The sequence below is a fragment of the Cyanistes caeruleus genome, chromosome 2 (genome assembly GCF_971803275.1).
Source record: "Cyanistes caeruleus chromosome 2, bCyaCae1.hap1.1, whole genome shotgun sequence".
NCBI lineage: Eukaryota > Metazoa > Chordata > Aves > Passeriformes > Paridae > Cyanistes > Cyanistes caeruleus.
Genome location: NC_141702.1, coordinates 102,784,662 through 102,801,557, shown reverse-complemented (window position 1 = coordinate 102,801,557; position 16,896 = coordinate 102,784,662). Strand labels below are relative to the sequence as shown.

The 16,896-nt window shown below is 45.5% G+C and overlaps 1 protein-coding gene across 15 annotated transcripts in view; it reads left to right on the top strand.

Moving 5' to 3' along the window:
* The window catches only part of TP53BP2 (tumor protein p53 binding protein 2), a 64,199-nt gene that overhangs the window by 4,094 nt on the left and 43,209 nt on the right, over positions 1-16,896 (top strand). Inside the window, exons 2-4 of one of the 15 annotated variants that reach the window (XM_086878833.1) lie at positions 100-161; positions 557-735; positions 3,107-3,225. The exons of 1 other annotated variant lie outside the window; for it this stretch is intronic. Coding sequence is in view for 2 of the 14 variants with exons in the window: in XM_086878830.1 (XP_086734956.1) it covers positions 7,881-7,928 (48 nt within the window). In the remaining 12 variants the exon portion in view is untranslated. Of the gene's footprint in view, positions 1-99; positions 162-556; positions 736-991; positions 2,375-3,106; positions 3,226-7,123; positions 7,326-7,600; positions 8,032-16,896 lie in introns of those variants that run through there. 13 more of the 15 variants (XM_086878832.1, XM_086878835.1, XM_086878844.1 and 10 more) reach the window with 13 other exon arrangements.

Sequence of the window (16,896 nt, the reverse complement as noted above, 5' to 3'; positions counted from 1 at the left end):
TCAAAAGTAACCTTGGTGAACAAACCTAGATAAAAAAAAATAAGAGGCTTTCATTACATAACATGACTTTTGCTAATTCTCTGTATTATTCTCTTGTAGGATGTTTGCAAACCCTAGGACATAGAATTAGTTTTCACTATGAGGAAGGGCTCAGTTTTGATGTAAATTCCAAGGAATTCCTTTAATTTCAGTATACTACCACATATTTGCACTATGATAAAGATAATTCAGCTTAAAACAGCAGTAATGTCTCTGTGTCTCATCAGTTCAGCTTGGAGAAATATCACAGACACAACAAACTGCACCCATACTTTTGATGTCCCCATGTCTGCCAGGGTTATCTCAAGCAGAGTTTGATATGCTGAGGCACAGGACTACAGCTCTGTGTGAGAGGGTGTGAAGAAAATAGATAAATGAAACATGAGAGAAGGTTTTCAAAGACATGGTCTGCTCAGTCCTGCAGTCACTTTACAAAAAAGAAATTGTTGGGGGCCTGATCTTGAGATAATTTTGTATTTTCTGAAATCCTTCTGGTTTCATTCTCTCTTGACTCCAGAGGGATCGCTAGCATGAGCTAAGTCTGGCTTCTTGGCAGCTGAGCAATAGTGATGAGGCAACAGTAAAATGGCAGTGTTCATTTAATTCTCCACATTCTCCAAACATCCAGCTAGGAACCCACCACAGGGATGAAGGTCCAGAGTCACTGTGTGGCTAATCACTGTCTTAAAGTTTCTGGTAAGGAATGGGATTTTGAGCATAGATTTTTTTGTTTCCAACACCCAAATATATTTGTGCTTAATGAGCATGTGTTTCAGTTCCTTCCCTGTTTTTCCTCATTGGCCAGCTCCCTTATGGGGCTGGATGAGTGGCTGTGGTGAGTAACAGCTGGCCTGGAGGCCTCACAGTTCTAAATAATCCTAATTATAATTTTATAACTGAAATGTAACTAACTTTGTAACTGCCTCAGTTACATAACTCGGCCGGTCGGGCTGTTGGGGAGCAGGTAAAGCCGTTGGGGACACGGGCAGCCATGGCCAGGGGGACAACTAATTCAGCCAGCCAGGACTGACCACACAGAATTCCAAATGTGTGCAAGGAGAGCAGCACTCAACAAAAGCTGGCTGTTGTCACATGAACCTCGGTGTGTTCAGTCGCCTGAATGTCTCCAAAACTGCGACAAGCGGCTGCAGACAGATACAGCTTTCCCAAATTGCTGTAATTGCCCCAAACAGACATTTTGTTACTGAGGGTCTTCTGTCATGATCTGTGCTCAGATAAATTAATAGGGATCCAGAGTGAGTGTCGTGAATATAATTTAGTTATTGAGAAGAACGGCAGCTGTGTGTGATGCATACAAAACACTAATTTGTGCCAGCCTACATTTTGTTGAAAGATGCTCAGGAGTAATGTAAGAGGAAGTTGATTTCTTCTTTTTTTAAGACACAGTGCAGACTTGCATCAGCTGTCTGGTTGTTAAATCACCTGTGAGTAAAAATACCCCACACTGAATTTAAATTACATAGAAATAAATTTTGAGTGAGGAAACTAGAACTTTCTTCCAGAAAGTAACTTGAGAAGTTGGAGGAACTTTAGTTTACTCAAGTTAAATAATTCCTGGTTGATCTGGAATAAATTGAAGACTTCTGTTTAAAGTGAGTGATGCTTGTGATATTAATGACACTTTCTGTTTTTAGAGAATCATTCTTTGATCCTGTATTTAAATGATCAGCTTAAGGCCTGAATAGGTTGCAGCAAAATTGGTGCAAATTTCTGAAGTATTTTCTGGGTGCTGCTGGCTCTGTACAATTATTAGTTTAATGAGTAATATGACTATGTACTTCGTGCAGTGGGTGCACGTGGGACTGTCACAACTTAGATAATGGAGTTATTTTACAGAGTGCATACAAGTTAAGCAAGAAATATTTTTTAGCTAACTAATGTTACAGAGTCTGAACCTCTGTTGTCTCATGTAGTTGCTTATGTGCATGACTAGCTCCTACATACAGTGACCAATGAAGTTCATATTTGTTTGTGTAGTTCTATCACAAAGCAAGGCACTGACTCTCATGCCCCAGAGTGGGGAACTGAGCTATTCCTTGTGTTAGGAAACTCGAGATTTTGTTTCAGCTGTGCCATAGGAATGTGACAGAGCACAGTTATTTGTTTAGATTTTAATGGATTTCATCTGCATGTGAATAAGGAAATATATGCCACAACCTAAATGGACTTGGTGTGAGCACAAAACACACACCATCCAAGTAGGGGCTTGATGATGTTTTGCATTAAGCATGCACTGATGTGAAAAACTCTCTAAAGAGACTCATTTCAGCTGCCAGACAAAAGTTTAGAGAAGTGGCTTATCTCTAGGAGGAAGGTATGTCTGCTGTGTTTCTCCTTAATGTCCAAAAACACTTTACACTTAGAGAACTGGGCTGAGAGAAGTTGTGGCAAGACAATTTAAGATTTACACTAGTTAAATGCTTCTTGATGTACTGGTTGGAATGTGGCATAGACCAAAGGCTTTTGCTTAGGAAGCAGCCATTGGAATAACATGGGATGTCCTGGCTGATGTTGTGAGCAAATTTCTTAAAATATTTCATAAATCTTACCTGCAGACTTTGAAACTTGGTTGAGCACTGGAACAGGCTGCCCAGGAAAGTGATGGAATCACTGGCCCAGAAGTGTTCAAAAAATGTATAGTTGTGGCCCTATAATTGTGAAGGACCTGACAATGTTGGATTAATGGTTGGACTTGATGATTGTAGAGATCTTTTCTAACCTTGATGATTCTATAGTTCTATGAACTAGGGGACTTTACTTTCCAGCTGGGAGATAGTCTCAGTGATTGCTGCATGTTTTCCCTCAAACTGTTTCTGCTGTAAGGTCTGTTACCTGATGTTTTGAAAACAAATTAAATTGTAGGAATGCAGCATTAAATGGTGAGAAGGAACCTAAACAACAAGTGGGCAGCTGGTGGATTAGCAGAACTTTATGGTGCTGAAAGTGTTAAACCACCGGTTTTCTCTTTAGATTTTTTTTTTCTTTAGCTTGCATTTTCTCAAGTTTGACAAAACGGACTAATCGAGGTCTTTGTGTTGAATCACAGCCAGGAAAAGCCTTATCTTGAGCTAAAGAGTAGCTGTATAAATTAGGTGCCAGAATTTCAACATTGCTGGGAAGAATCCAAACTTGTGAAGCTGCTGTGCCACAGCCCGATGAGTTTCGGTGAGCAATTGTCTTGGCATGTTCCTTTTTTTTTTTTTTTTTTTTTTTTTTTCTCCACAGCAATCTCAATCCCAAAGTTTTCCCTTCCTTCTGGGCTCTTAAACCATGTCCTTCGGGAATTAGAGCTCACAAGTCTGACTTGGTGGAGTTTTAACAGTAGGTGGCAGTGGACAGCAAATCTAACCCAGCTGCCCTCTTGCACCTCTTCAATTGCTGCTGCTCTCTCGATTTATGACAAACACCCTCTGAAATGACTGTCTTAGAAGCAGTCTAAGAATCATATTCAGCTTCTCGCTGAAGAGCTTTTTTTTATTATCCCCTTTTAAATTCTTACGCGTTCTTGCAAAAGGAATGTTACCTGATGATCCAAATTTTTGTCAGGACTGTAAAAGGGAACTTGGCTGGTCTGGAAGCAGTTTTAGGCAGTATGGTAGAGCAGAGGATGTGAAGTTACTATTAAAATTGCTTAGATACAGCACTGAAAGAATTAAGTGGAGTTTTTGAGTTCTAAGTAGTGTGCTGAGAACATGAAACACAGCAGTGTTTTTCCAGCCCTGTCCTAGATCCCATTGTATGGAAAGACTAATGACAAGAATAGATGATGCTGTTTATTTCTACTGATTATCATTACCAATACTATCTGTAATGTCTCTGCTACTGCAGGCTTCTGTGGTTCAGATCAAGTAGATCTCCTGTGGAGAGAAGAATGATTTCGCTACATTTCTATTTAGTGGTTGGGTCGACTTTTCTTGGATACTTTTCAAGCCATTCCAGGAATATGAACTTTCCTTGAACCCTTGCTGTGGTTACTTCTAGGGAGTGGCATGTGGCGTTAGTCAAGTGCAGCATGGACTTTTTAGACTGCAAAAAGTGAGAACCAGGGAAGAGGTGCAGTGCTTCAGCTGTCTGTGCCATTGACTCCAGATCCTGTGGATCTCCTCTTCCTTTTTCTGATAGCTCTGTGTGTTCAGGACTGGGAACTGCTGCCCCTTGCCAATGCTCCTGTGCATGACTCAGTTATCTCCAACTGTCGAAACTCTGGAGGTTGAACCTGTGGTCAGAAACCCTCACATAATTCTGCCCTCTCTGGGGGAACCATCAACTCTGCTTGTAAACCAAAAAGTCTTTCATGTAATTAACAACCTGTTGTGAGGAATTCATGCCATGCTTCTCTAGTGAAATCATGCCTGAGTTGCTGTGAGAGGCCAGAGTCTGAGGTGCCATAGGGAGGGCAAGCAGTGCTGCTGAGATAGGCACGGGTACAAGTGGTTTTGGCCCCACTTTACCTGCAAACCTGGCCAGCACTGTCCCCTCTGCTGGAGAGGAGCTGGGATCTAAAGTGTGAGACCAGATGGCACTGAGAGCCTTCCTTGCAGTGTATGAGTCACAGAGCCTGCACAGAACTGGAAATTAATACCTGCACCCCTTGGAGCTTCATTTCCTTAGCAGGGATGGGGTTGTAATTCTGTGTGGAAGATGTCAGAGAACTTGAGCCAAAAGAGACTTCTGTGCATTGGCTTGCAAGAGGCTTGTGCTAGCAAAATGTAGCTACCTCGCACATACACTCATCTGAAACACCTTTTCTACTTGATTTTTACCTAACCATTTCCAGGTTTATTTTACAGGCTTAAAATTGTTATTTTAATATTCTAATTATTAGAATTATTTGTGCCTGTATTTAGGGAGTACATTAAAAGATCCAACTCCTGATTTTATCCCTTACCAGATAGATGCTTCTAAAAATTCAGCAGAGATTTGCAGAATTGTTGCTTGGAGTGTGTCCAAAGAGGGGCAACAAGGCTGGTGAAGGGTGCGGAGCACAAAGGCTTCTGAGGTGGCACTGAGGGTTGTTTAGCCTGGAGAAAAGGATGACCAGAGGGACCTCACTGTGCTCTACAGCTCCCTGAAAGGAGGTTGTAGCCAGGTGGGGTCGGTCTTTTCTCCCAGGTAATGAGTGATAGGGCAAGAGGACATGGCCTCAAGTTACACCGGGAGAGGTTTAGACCGGAAAAACATCTTCACTGAAATGTCTTGCTTCAAAGTCTGCCCAGGAAAGTGAGGGAGGCACCCTCTCTAGAAGTGCTCAGAGGACATGGCGATGTGGTGCTTTGGGACATGGTTTAGTGGTGGAGGTGGCACTGTTGGGTTAATGATTGGACTCAATCATTTTCCAAACTCGGTGATTCTATTACTCTACGATTCTAAGAACTTCAGTTCTCCATTGCCACTTGCTTTGACCTGTAACATTTTTATCCTGTAAGACAAATCTAAAGTGTGAGTTTAAAAAGAAACTAGCAAGTGAAAACTGGCTTTATAAATCTTCTGTGCGTAGGTTGACCCATGCACGCGGGCAGTGGAGCAGCGAACCGGAACGGGCTCAAATGGGGAAAGAGCCGGAATTCAGAGATCCGCTCAGCCAGTGGGATACCCGCGGGGTTTGGGAACAGCAGTGCGGCTCTTTGCTCGCGGTTTGAGCGCCGCCTTTCCCGTCCCGGGGTCCAACACCCGTGTGGGGACGAGGCAGCGGCGCCGCTGGAGACACGCATTTTCCGCCGGGACTACGGGCACCCGCGGCCGGGACGCGTACGGGGCGGGGCGTGACGTCACGGCGTTGCCAGGAGACACCGCGCTGTGTTCGTGGGGCGCCCAATGAGCGCCGGGGGAGGTGATGTCATGCCGCCGGCGGCGCCTCCTCATTGGCCGGCCGTGGCGCGTGGGCGAGGAGCGCGGGGAGAGGGGTGGCGGGGGGAGAGATACGGGAGCGGCCCCGGGATCGGGACGGACACGAGCGGGGGGATACGGGCAAGCTCGGCCAGAATTTTATTCCTGTCTCCCCCACTGCAGCAATATTGTATTAAACAGTGCTTGCTTACCCCCTAGGAGTTCCTGGGGGAAGGGGCGGGGGGGACGTTGTTAATGCTCTCAAAGTTTCTTTACTGCTTTGGAAAAAGGGATGTTTGTAAACTAATTAGCTTCGTGTCTTGCTCTTCCTTCATCTGGGAACTTCCAATCCCCCCCGCTTTTATCCTGCCTAATTACTGCAGGATTTAGGAGTAGGAAAAACAGATGGGGCTGGTTTTCCTGCCGAGAGAGCCCTGTATCGGTGCTGATTGAAACCGGGAACCCATGCTGGAAGGATGAGGGTGTTTCAGGGAACCTTGTTTTGCTATAGGTGTGAGGTTCTTCCTCTGCAATTAGATAAAGATACCTTTTTTCACAAGCCTTGCGTGAGCTTCTGAGGTGCTGCTAGCAGAGTGCTTGCGTTTGAAATGAGCGTCCTGAGCACCGCTCCAAGGAAGAGAGAACTTTTCCCCTCCACCTCTTAAGTGGGTGCAAAAAATTTGTGGGGATGTTTTTTGGACAGCTCAACTAAGACTTTGTTGTCTCACTGGGGTCTGATTTGATCGACTTACTTACCAGGTCCAACCAAAAATAACAGAAAAATAAAACGCGCCCTTGGGCAGGGATGCTCCACGAGGAGCTAAAGGGCGTCTGTAGGACGCTCCGTCTGAGGCAGCAGGGGCGGCAGGGGCTCGCAGATCAGGCTGGGGGAGGCTTTGCTGCTGAAGCCTGACCTTGGCCGGTGGCTTCCCACCCGCGCTGCAGATCCAGGGGAGACCGGGCTGTGTGTGCCCCTGCCCTCCGTGGGGCCCCGAAAGCGGCGCGTTTCGGAGCGGTGTGCAGGAGGAGGTGACCCGCGGGGACTCCCGAGGATCTCGTACTGTCACAGCCCCCGCCGAGTGCCGAGCCCCGGCACGCCTGGCCTCGCTCGTGGAGCTCCGTGGGGCAGCCCCGGCGGGGGCAGGAGGCGGGCCGGCCCCTCCCGGGGGTGGGCGGCGGGCGGGGCGCGGCGGCTCCTCCTCGCCGGGCCGGGGTTAGTTTCGGAGCGGAGCCAGGGGTGGAGGCGGTGGTGGGAGAGCGGCTCCCGGTGGGAACAAAGCGGAGGGCGGGCGGTGAGGTCGGGCCGAGCCGGCTGCTTCCCGCAACAGGTCGTCCCGGCGGCAGCGCAGCCCCTCCGCCCCCCGGGCCGCCGCTCCCCGCTCGGGGTGGCGGGGCCAGCACCGGCCGCCCCCATGCGGTTCGGCTCCAAGATGATGCCGGTGAGTCCCGGGCCGCGGCGAGCGGAAAGTTGGAGCGGGGCAGCGGGAGGGAAAATGGATGCTGCGGAGGCGGAGGGGGATGGGAGGCGACCCTCCTTCCCTGCCCGCATTCCCTGCCCGCCTTCCCCCGCTCATCCCGGGCTCCGCGGCCGCGCAGGGGCTTCCCCTCCCCCTCCTAGGTTTTCCTTTTCTTCCTCTTTCACGGCGCGACCAACTTGTTAGACGGGCCCGCTGGAGCCGAGCCAGGGCCGGGGGGGCGGCGGGGCCCCGGCAGCGGCGCGGGGCGGAGCGGGGCCCGCAGCGCCCGGGGCTCTTCCTTCGCCCCGCTCCCGGGGGATAAGGCTTCCCCGCCAGGGCTGCAAGCCCCGCTCCCGCGGGCTAAGCGGGCGCTTCGTCTGGCTCCTGCTTTCATGTTCTCCCCTTTTCTATTTTTTTTTTTTTTTTTTTTTCCTGTTTGTTTTTAATAGTACCAAGTTCTTAAAGTTGTTATGAGCCGTGCTGCTTCTGTGGGGCGCGTGTGGCTTTGTTTTGGAGTGGCCGGGCTCCCGGAGGAAGATGGTGTCCATGTTGTTTACGGTTCCGAGTGCTGGCAGCTCGGGGCAGGTATTCCCGACCTCGGCCGGGAGAGTTTCGGGAGCAGGTGGAGGCGGTGTGTGCTAAACCTGCCCCGCTCTGGGACGTGTCTCTGTTTTAACACTTTCAAAAGGTACACGGAGCACCACCTCCTCTCAGGAGTTTTTCCATGAATTTTAAGACTGCATGAATTTTGTCAGCTGCGGTTGGACGAAAGCAAAGTTCAGCGGCTTTTCCTTAGTTTCCAGCACGATATATGTGAAAGGGTTGGCGTAAAATAATTTCCTTTTGGGAGTACATCTGCACAAATACCCGGGTTTAGCGGCAGGGATGCCCCGTGAAATCCGTATTCTGTTGTTCTGATAGACTGGGGTATGTACAGAAAATCCCGACAAGCTTCATACCTGTTTAGTCCGAGCTGAGGGTGCTTTAAAGTGTTCTCTCTGGCATCCTCCCCCGGGCGATGTGGCCTGTCTTACCGAGTAGCTTTGCACGCATAGGTGGTTCTTTCAACAGCACTCTTGTATTAAAGATTATTTCTAGTTTAGATCTTCAAGGAACTGACTGAAGCAAGCAGAAAAAGGAGCTGGAATGAAAGGTGAAACTGGCAATCCATGCTGGAAGGATGTGGGTGTTTCAGGGAACCTTGTTTTGCTGTAGGTGTGAGGTTCTTCCTCTGCAATTAGGAGGAAATAATGAGTGATAATTTGATCTTGTACAACACTAGGGAAGGCTGGGTGACGATTGCTCTAGCTAATGAGGGAGGAACAGACAGAATATGAACCCAACTAGATTAAATAACCAATGTGTTGTGCAACAGTGGTGCTGTCTGCTTGGAAAAACTTAAAGAAACAAGTAGTAGATATAATAAGGTGTTAATTCAATCCGTGTCAAAACCGAGCTAGGTAAGCGCTCTTGTATATCAGTGAAATGTCTAGGAGATGCTGTTGCTGGTGAGCTCCTTGTCACTGAGTTCAAATAAAGGAGAAAACAAACAGGCAGTCTTATCCCATCAGCATTTGCAGGTGACAAGTTCCAGAGTATGCATTGCCCCGGTGGCTCAGACTTCTCTTTGGCTGATGACTCAACTCATTAGTGATTCTGGTTTTTAAGACGTAAATAAAGGGATGAATACGGCCTTTTCACATTGCATTTACTGTGAATAATAAAAGGTTTGTGAGGGCTGGAAGTGGCTTAAGGAATTAAAAATGTAAGTATTTTGAGTATTAGAACTTTTAATTCGGCTTAAAAAGCTTTTCTTCATATTTTCATTGTCTTTTAGTTAATTAAAAAAATCTCGTTTCTCTTTTCACGAAAAGCTAAAAGTTTGAGATGGGCAGAGAAGGAGGGTTTGGAGAAAGTGGAGAGAGCAGGACATGAGGGTTCTTTTTATTATTCAATAATAAAGTGTTCATAGACTTCAGTCTTTTTTTTGCATTGTTTGAATTAGAAGTAGTAGGCTGGCCCTAAACTATCTACAGTATATTTTGTTTCTTAAAGTTTAAGATGTCTCTTTTTGCCCACCCTACAAATTATCTGTATATGATTTTAACTCTCGGCTCCACATCCATCTCTTGTGCTCCAGAAGAGAGCGTGGGCAAAGGATTAAACAACACGGTTTGTTCCCTGAGTGGGAAATACAGGCAACATGAGCCCAGCCAGGAATTCACCTCTGAGCAGCTGCCAGGGAAAAGCTGGGAAATTGCTGTAGCAGCATAACTACACATGCTCTTGGGAGACTACCCTGAAATGGGAATGTTTTCCTTGTGGTAATGACAGATAGGAGCTAAACTGCTGCTGTAACCATATGTCAGGGCAATGTGATTGAAAGTCTGCATGAGGGTGTACTGAGAAGTAATTTGTGTGTAGCTGTACTGATGAAGGTAATAACAGGGTTAACACTGGCAAGCAGTGTGAGGTTGTCTCACCTTTCATCTGTGAAGGCTTGTGGGAGTGTAACTGGTACTGTTAAGTAGAAAAAAGGAGCTGGAAACACTTTCTAAAATAGCATATTTTTCCACAGCATAATTGGTATCTCTCCTTCTATTTTACATTGTTACCCTAAAAGGAGCATGTATTGAGAAATAATTTGGGTCATTATGCATGCTGGATAAATGTTTGAGGTTTATCTTCTGTCAGAATGTGGGATGTGGTAGATTGAGCTACCCTTTAATACCCAGGGAACTTTTGAGATCAGACCCCCTTGATCTAGATAAGGATTAATTTTTCAATTTGAATTATGTGCATTGGTTACTGGGGGCCTCCTGAAACCAGGATGGATCCAGACCTGCAGCTATATTGGTAAGGACTAACTTGGCACTTCAATTTAAGACACACTGTAAAGAATAACTGGAGAGCACTTTAATTCCTTAATAAGTTTTACCTTCTATCATCAGAAATGACTGAAATGTCTGATGCTGAAGTTCTTGATAACCATGTGTTCTTTTCTAATTAAGTTAAGCTTTCAAGTGTTAATGCCATAGCTTTGATAGCACAAGGAGTAGTGCTTTCCTTCTAAAGTCACACATCTTGTCCCAAGTGATCTTCTTGGAGTTGCCACATCCAGTAAACACTTCAAGTACATATTTTCATTGAAGAATGCTCACTTGTTTATAGATATGTGTATGTTTTACCTTTAAAAAAACCCCTGAAATTAAAGCTGTTTTGCTAATTGGTCCTGCCATGTGGATTCTGATTTACTGAGGTAGTAAATCAATCTTTGGGAATTCTTGTAGGAAACACTTTTCTGGTTTAACTAAAGACCTTTTAGCAGAAATGAATCTCTTGCCCTTTGTAAGATGAGCAGCTGTAAGTTTATAAACAAACTGACCCTCAGCAGAGTTTATGAGAGGGATAAGTGAACTGTAGGATCTCAGTGCTGTTTCCTGTGATTTTTTAATTATTTCCCTCTGATCAGGTTTGTCAGTCATTAACACTGTTCTCCTTGGCCCCTTTCATGGATTTCAGTGCACGAATGGAGTTTCAGACTGTGAGTTCTTCAAAGAATATGCTGCATATCTTCATCTGATTGGAGGATTTAGTTTATTAAGTGTTCTTTTAACTGAATATCCACTTAATGTTAATAATTTAAAAGTTTTAATATTATATTCAAGCTCTTTAATGTGGTACTCAATGTTTAAGTATTCTGTCTAGAGTGCTAAATAAAGCTTGGGTGGTTGTTTTGCTGTGCTGTCTTAGCTCAAAACTTCTCAAACCTCTTGCAGAGTCTGACCTGTCGTTATGCACAATAGAAAACACTGCCTTGAGGTTCCCAGAGTGCTCTTTTCCCCCTCCCTTTGCTTCGTGCTGTTACAACAAGATCTTTTTTAATTTTTTCTATCCAGTGAACAATTATTCCAGGGGTAGTTTTGAATGCATTTACTTTCTCATATGTCTATTTTAATACCATAGCACTCTACCTGCAATTTGCGTTATATTACATAGCAGTACATTAATATCTTTGTTTCTTTGTGTGGCTTTTATCAGACGTGGGGGAAGGGCAATATTACAAATTCATACCAGATCAAGCTGTGGAGACCATGGGAATAGTTAATTATGCCTTTTCTGATCTATTGAACAGTTCAGGGGCTGAGTGCCTTGTGGGGCTCTTGCATTTACAGTTTCGAGGGCTAATATGCAGTCATGAAGTTTGGGATGGATGGATAATCCATGGAATTTTGTTTTGTCTTCTCCTTCCTAGCCTTGTCAGATGGGATCTCTGCTTTTTTGGTGAGCAGATCTGTTTTGTGGGATTAATTTACATGCAAGTCAGTTGGACTTTAAAAGAGGCAGGTATAAAGGTTATTTCCACAGAATAAACTGGCGGGATGGCAGTGTGCCTAACATTCCTTTCAAGTTATTGATAGAGAAAGAGTCTTGAAAGTGCTCCGTTTGTGTGGCCTCTGTCCTTGTTAGCAGCCTGCCTTGGGGACTCTCCTTTCTCTCCCACTGTGTGTGTTATGGAGCTTGTTTAATTACGTTCAGAGTCGTGCCTTGCTGCCATACAGCCTCCCTGGAGAAGGAGTCGGGTAACCCTGAGAAGACTGGCTCAAGCTGCCTCCTATGGCTTGGCAGCACAGCTGAAGAAGGACTTCTTGCTTCCTGGTGCTTGTGCCCATTGACAACAAAGGAGCACCCGGATCCTTTGAATGTCTGGGCTTTCACCGCAAAATCTTACTCAGTGCTCTGGAAACTGGAGGATGCTCCTATTCAGGAGGTAACGAGCGGATAAAGCTTCTCTTTGCTCTCAGTTTTATTATCTTGAGGCCTGGTTTCTGTCAGCTTAGTCACTTGTGAGTCAGGCAAAGACTTTTTGATCTTGTTCCCAAAGAGTCGGATGATACTGTGAGTAAAGGTCACCAGAAATCCTGGACATCGTGTGAAATGTACTTAATTATCTTAGTCACTACTGCTTAACTGGTTTAGAGGTTTCAGACTTTTCTGTGGAATGTGAAAGATCTGAAATGTTATTTAGAACAGTGTTAAATAACTTGCTGTAGTTCAGGATAAATGTTCATGGTGAGGTGGGGACAGAACAGCAACTGTGACTGACGTGTTAAAGGGCACAAAGTTATCTTCTGCTTTTGCTGTTTGTGTTTAGTTAATCATTAATATTCAGGATCTTGCTGCTGCTGTTTAGAGTTAGTCATGCATGTGTCCTCAGTGGGTATTTCACCATAGGGATGGTAATTGTGTGGATGTTGAACCCACTGGTGTCTAAGGATGAACCTTTTGGGTTTTGTTTCTATGGCATTAATACCAATAATTTGTTTTCAGAGCTGGTAATGTAGTTTCTGTATGAATTTCTTCTATGGTGCCGTGATGTTTCCAGGTCTTAATAGGATATGAACCTTTGGTAGATGGCTGCGTGCAGTGCCCTACTTTTTACTGGTGTTTATTTTAAAAAGGAAGATTGGGGAAAACTTTGTGCATTTGTCTAGGATTTTAGGGTTTTTTTTTGTTGTTTTTTGTTTTTTTTTAATCCTATTCATATCTTTATTTCATCCTTCTGCAAAGATAGGAATAGACAAAGTAAAAGTAAAGCATAGACATTTTAAAATCAGGCTTGTACTGCCATTATAGCCTGTTCTATGTGGTTCTCTTGATAATAAAATTGATTCTTAAAAGCCTTTATCTGCAGTGCATCTGGGTTATAGGACCCAAATTCGTGTGGAAACATGGATGTGTTCCCACAATTGATAGGGAGATGACTTTAAAAGTTCTAGCATTATTATTTTAAGTTATTCTGTATCAAACATTTGATCTGTAAATTGCAAACTGCTATGGGTCATCACTGAATAAAGTGAGCAGAAGCTTCAGGGAGGTCAAACCATTTGTTAGAGGTCATGCAGTGAGTTCAGCCTGGGATGTGGGAGACCTGTAAAGTCAAGCCAACTGGTACATTGTGGTGCAGCTGGAATATAGGTCTGTCATATCCAACATCAGTAATTTAAATTATTTGTTGGGTTAATCACAAATGGGAAGAGAACTCTGGTGGTAATTCATTGTTCCATGCTTGAGAATGGGCCCTGAAAGATATGCTTCTTCACAAATCCATTGCAAGTATATGAAATAAATATTATTTCACTGTTTAAGATGTATCTTGGATAAGAAGCAGTATGTGGGGTTTGTTTTGGTTTTTTATTGGCCAGGTTAGGAGATTTTCCTTGTCATTTGATACTTCTATTTTGTGAAATTTAACTGCTTAAGGAGTAATTTAGATCTAAGCTTAGATTGGTTTTCCTCTGTTTCATTAGGGTGTTAAATCCTACTGTTTCTTTGAATGGAAAGCTAAGGGAGAGTCTCTGGAATTGTGTATTTTTCTTACCTTGATTTTCTTTCCGTTATGTAAAAGAGTAAAATTCTTTTTAAAATCCTCTTCAGTGGATTCTTTTTTAATGTATTTGAGCTCTGTTCTGCACCAAACCACAGTAACTCCAGTGTGGCAGCAGCCTGTGAGCGTGTGAACAAGGAACTGGAAGGCCACAGAAGCGCTGCTGTGGTTTATCCTTCTTGCATTCTCAAGGTGTGGAGACTTGACCTTGTACAAGGTGACCGTCCCCTTCCTGAGCTTCAGTGGCCACAGGCCTCTTCAGCAAGACACAGGGATCTCAGCCTCCTATTCCTTAGCTTTGCTGGACACAGCTGAGGTTGTGCAGCTTGGCTGGGCCAGCAAATAATATGAATTTAGAGGAGGGGTTTTACTTCCCGTATCTGGGTTTCTTACTCAGCTGTTTCTGTCATACCTGTGCGCAGTTACAAGTGTTTGAAAGACAGGTGTCTGCTAGGGAAGGCAGGAGCCTCCCTTGGAACGGAGAATCTAAACCCCCTCCCTCCGAATTATTGTAATTTTGAAATTAAGGGTCTGTCAGGTAAAGATATGAGGATAGGAATAACAGTTCTTTACTAGTATGTGTAACAAGGCAAACAAACCACAGCTCTGGCATTAACACCAAGCAGATCTGGGAACTTCCTGACAGCCTTTTCGGCCGGGATGGGAAGGGATGGGACAGAGGCTTTGCCTCACAGGCCCTGGGGCAGTCGATGCCGGTGCCCCAGCAGGACTCTGAGGGGCAGCAGGGCAGGGACAGGCCAGCTCAGGATCCCGGGCACACGAGCACACGGCCATAGGTTCCTCTTTTACTGCGGTGGGTGTTAATAAGGGCCCGGGACAGTGGCTGCTCTCAGCTCACCCCACAGGAGAAACAGCTCCGGGCTGGGTTTGTGGCGGTGCTAGCAGATTCCTTTTCCCGAGCAGCAGCAGCTCCGACCGTCCTCTGAAGCCCCGGAGCGAGAGCCAGCAGCTGCCCCAGCCTTCCTTTACCTGCCCAAATCCCGAGGTATGTCAGTCCCTCCGAGAGAAACTTCCCAGCTGAGAGAAATGCAACCAGATGCCCTCCTTCCCTCTGAGCTTGGCAACTTCTTTGTTTTCTTAAGTACCCGTAAGTGCCCAGTAGTCAGTGTTTCTTAGCAACTTATGGGGAAAATTCTATAGGTAAGAAGGAACAAAACAAAGGAAACCTAACCCCCAACACTTGCTAATTTCCCTGCTGCCTGAGGGTGGTGGCTTGTCTAGTGCACTTTCTCCTTTCTTTTTTTTAAGAGTGTGCAAAGATTTCCCCCCCCCCCCCCCCCCATCCCCCGCTCTCCATCGTACATAAGTATTTGTTCCTGAATGCAGAATCTTACCTAGATTAGCATCTGAATCACGAAGAGCAGTGGTTGTTAGCTCCCGATTGTTATCCTGACTTTTCCAGATGGGTGAAACCTCTTTTTGCCATCTTTGGATATCCTAAGCCAGGGTAGACCCTCTGAAGGGTGGTGTTCCTAGAATTTGTTAGAGTTCTCTGATCTTAGCTGTAGTACAACTGTGTGTCTCAACAAAATCAAGTGTTCAGGAGAAGCCAACATGGCAGGGAATGACTGATTTCTGTCTGTAACAGAGGGAGGGAGGGAGGGAGGTGTCACTGAGTCGTGAAAGGCAGAGTGCAAGGGACTGGGCAAAATGAACCAGACCTCCCAGGAGAATGCCAGGAAGCTCTCCTGTGAAATTCCAAGGTGGCAGGGGCACTGCCATGGCTCATGTCCAGGCTGTGTTCCTGAAGAGCATTGCTGTCCTGTCATGCTGCCCTGTAGCCTCTCTGTCAGCGACAGCCACGCTGCATCTTCCAGCCTTTTGAGAACACGTTCTCTGCTACAAGGAAAGGTTTGTGCAGGGAAGCCATGGAAACAGCACTTCTTGCCTCTGCACTGTTGTGCCTCTGCTATTGTCCGTAGGTGTTGTCCGTGAGACCCTTCTGCAGAGTGATTTACCAGTGTTGCACAAAAACCATTGTTATTTAACAGTGTTTGCTAAGAGAAGTAGTTCCCTACCTCCAAGAAAGCTGAATGAGCAGCCAAGTAGTACCAGGCTGAAAGGGACAACTTCTGAAGCTCATGATGCAAGAGGAGCCTGGCATTATATGAATGTTATTTGTTTCAACTCTGTTCTGTTTAATTCATTTAAAATAGGTGTGACATCACCTAAGCAACCACCATTCTGTACAACACTGTCATGACTTTGGTGACAACTTGTAAAGCCAAAAGCCACCCAGCAAGCTCTGCTGCCTTCCCCTGCTGAACTGTTCTCCCTTCACTTCTCAGCTGGTGTGTCTGCTACTGCCTGGGAAGAGCTGTGGGGAGTGAGCGGCACTTAAATAAAACCTGTCAGACAGTGATCAGCTCTACAATCTGCCTCCCTTCGCAGCGTCTGGTAGAGAGCCTGAATGTTTGGCATACAAGTTAAAGTGTGTAGAGCTCCACATCACAGGAGCAAAGGTTGGATCAAGCAGGTTGCTTGGGCTCATGGCCTGACTGAAGGGACAAGATTTCTCCTTCCCAGTTCTGCTGCAATTTTACATATCCTGTTAATGTAAAGTGGTTGGCTAAGACTGTCTGGCCATCCATCATTTCTCCTGTCGGACTAGCCCTGCTGATCCCTTTGAACCTGCAAAATAACAACAAAGACCCAAGATCCATTTGTTTTGTTGCAAATGCTCAGTGTGTCCTATTTGCCAGCTGAATGGTTGCTGCTTTAGTTACTCATCACTCATGTTATGTGTTTGCAGCCCAGAAGCAGCAGGACAAAACTCCTCCTTTGTGGCTTTGAATAATAATAGTATCAGCTGTTGTCAAATAGGTGTGATCACAGGCATTTCATGCTGGCCATCTTTGTCACTGGCTGGTAGCTGTCCTGGTTGTCTGCAATGCTGTTTGTCCTGGCAGTGACACCTGGATGTGACAAGTGAAGGTCATTCCGTGCAGCAGGAGTGTACCCACCCAGAGCTGGTGGTGAATTGGGAAGAGCTGCCCTTCTGCAAAGGTGTGGTGTGACATTACACCCAATTAATTTAATAGTAGGATGCTGCTCAAATGGATGGTCATGTTCCTTTGGTTTCCATCCACACCCAAAGTCACGTGTCTTTTGCAGCTCCCCCTTGAATTTAATAAGGACTTGGGT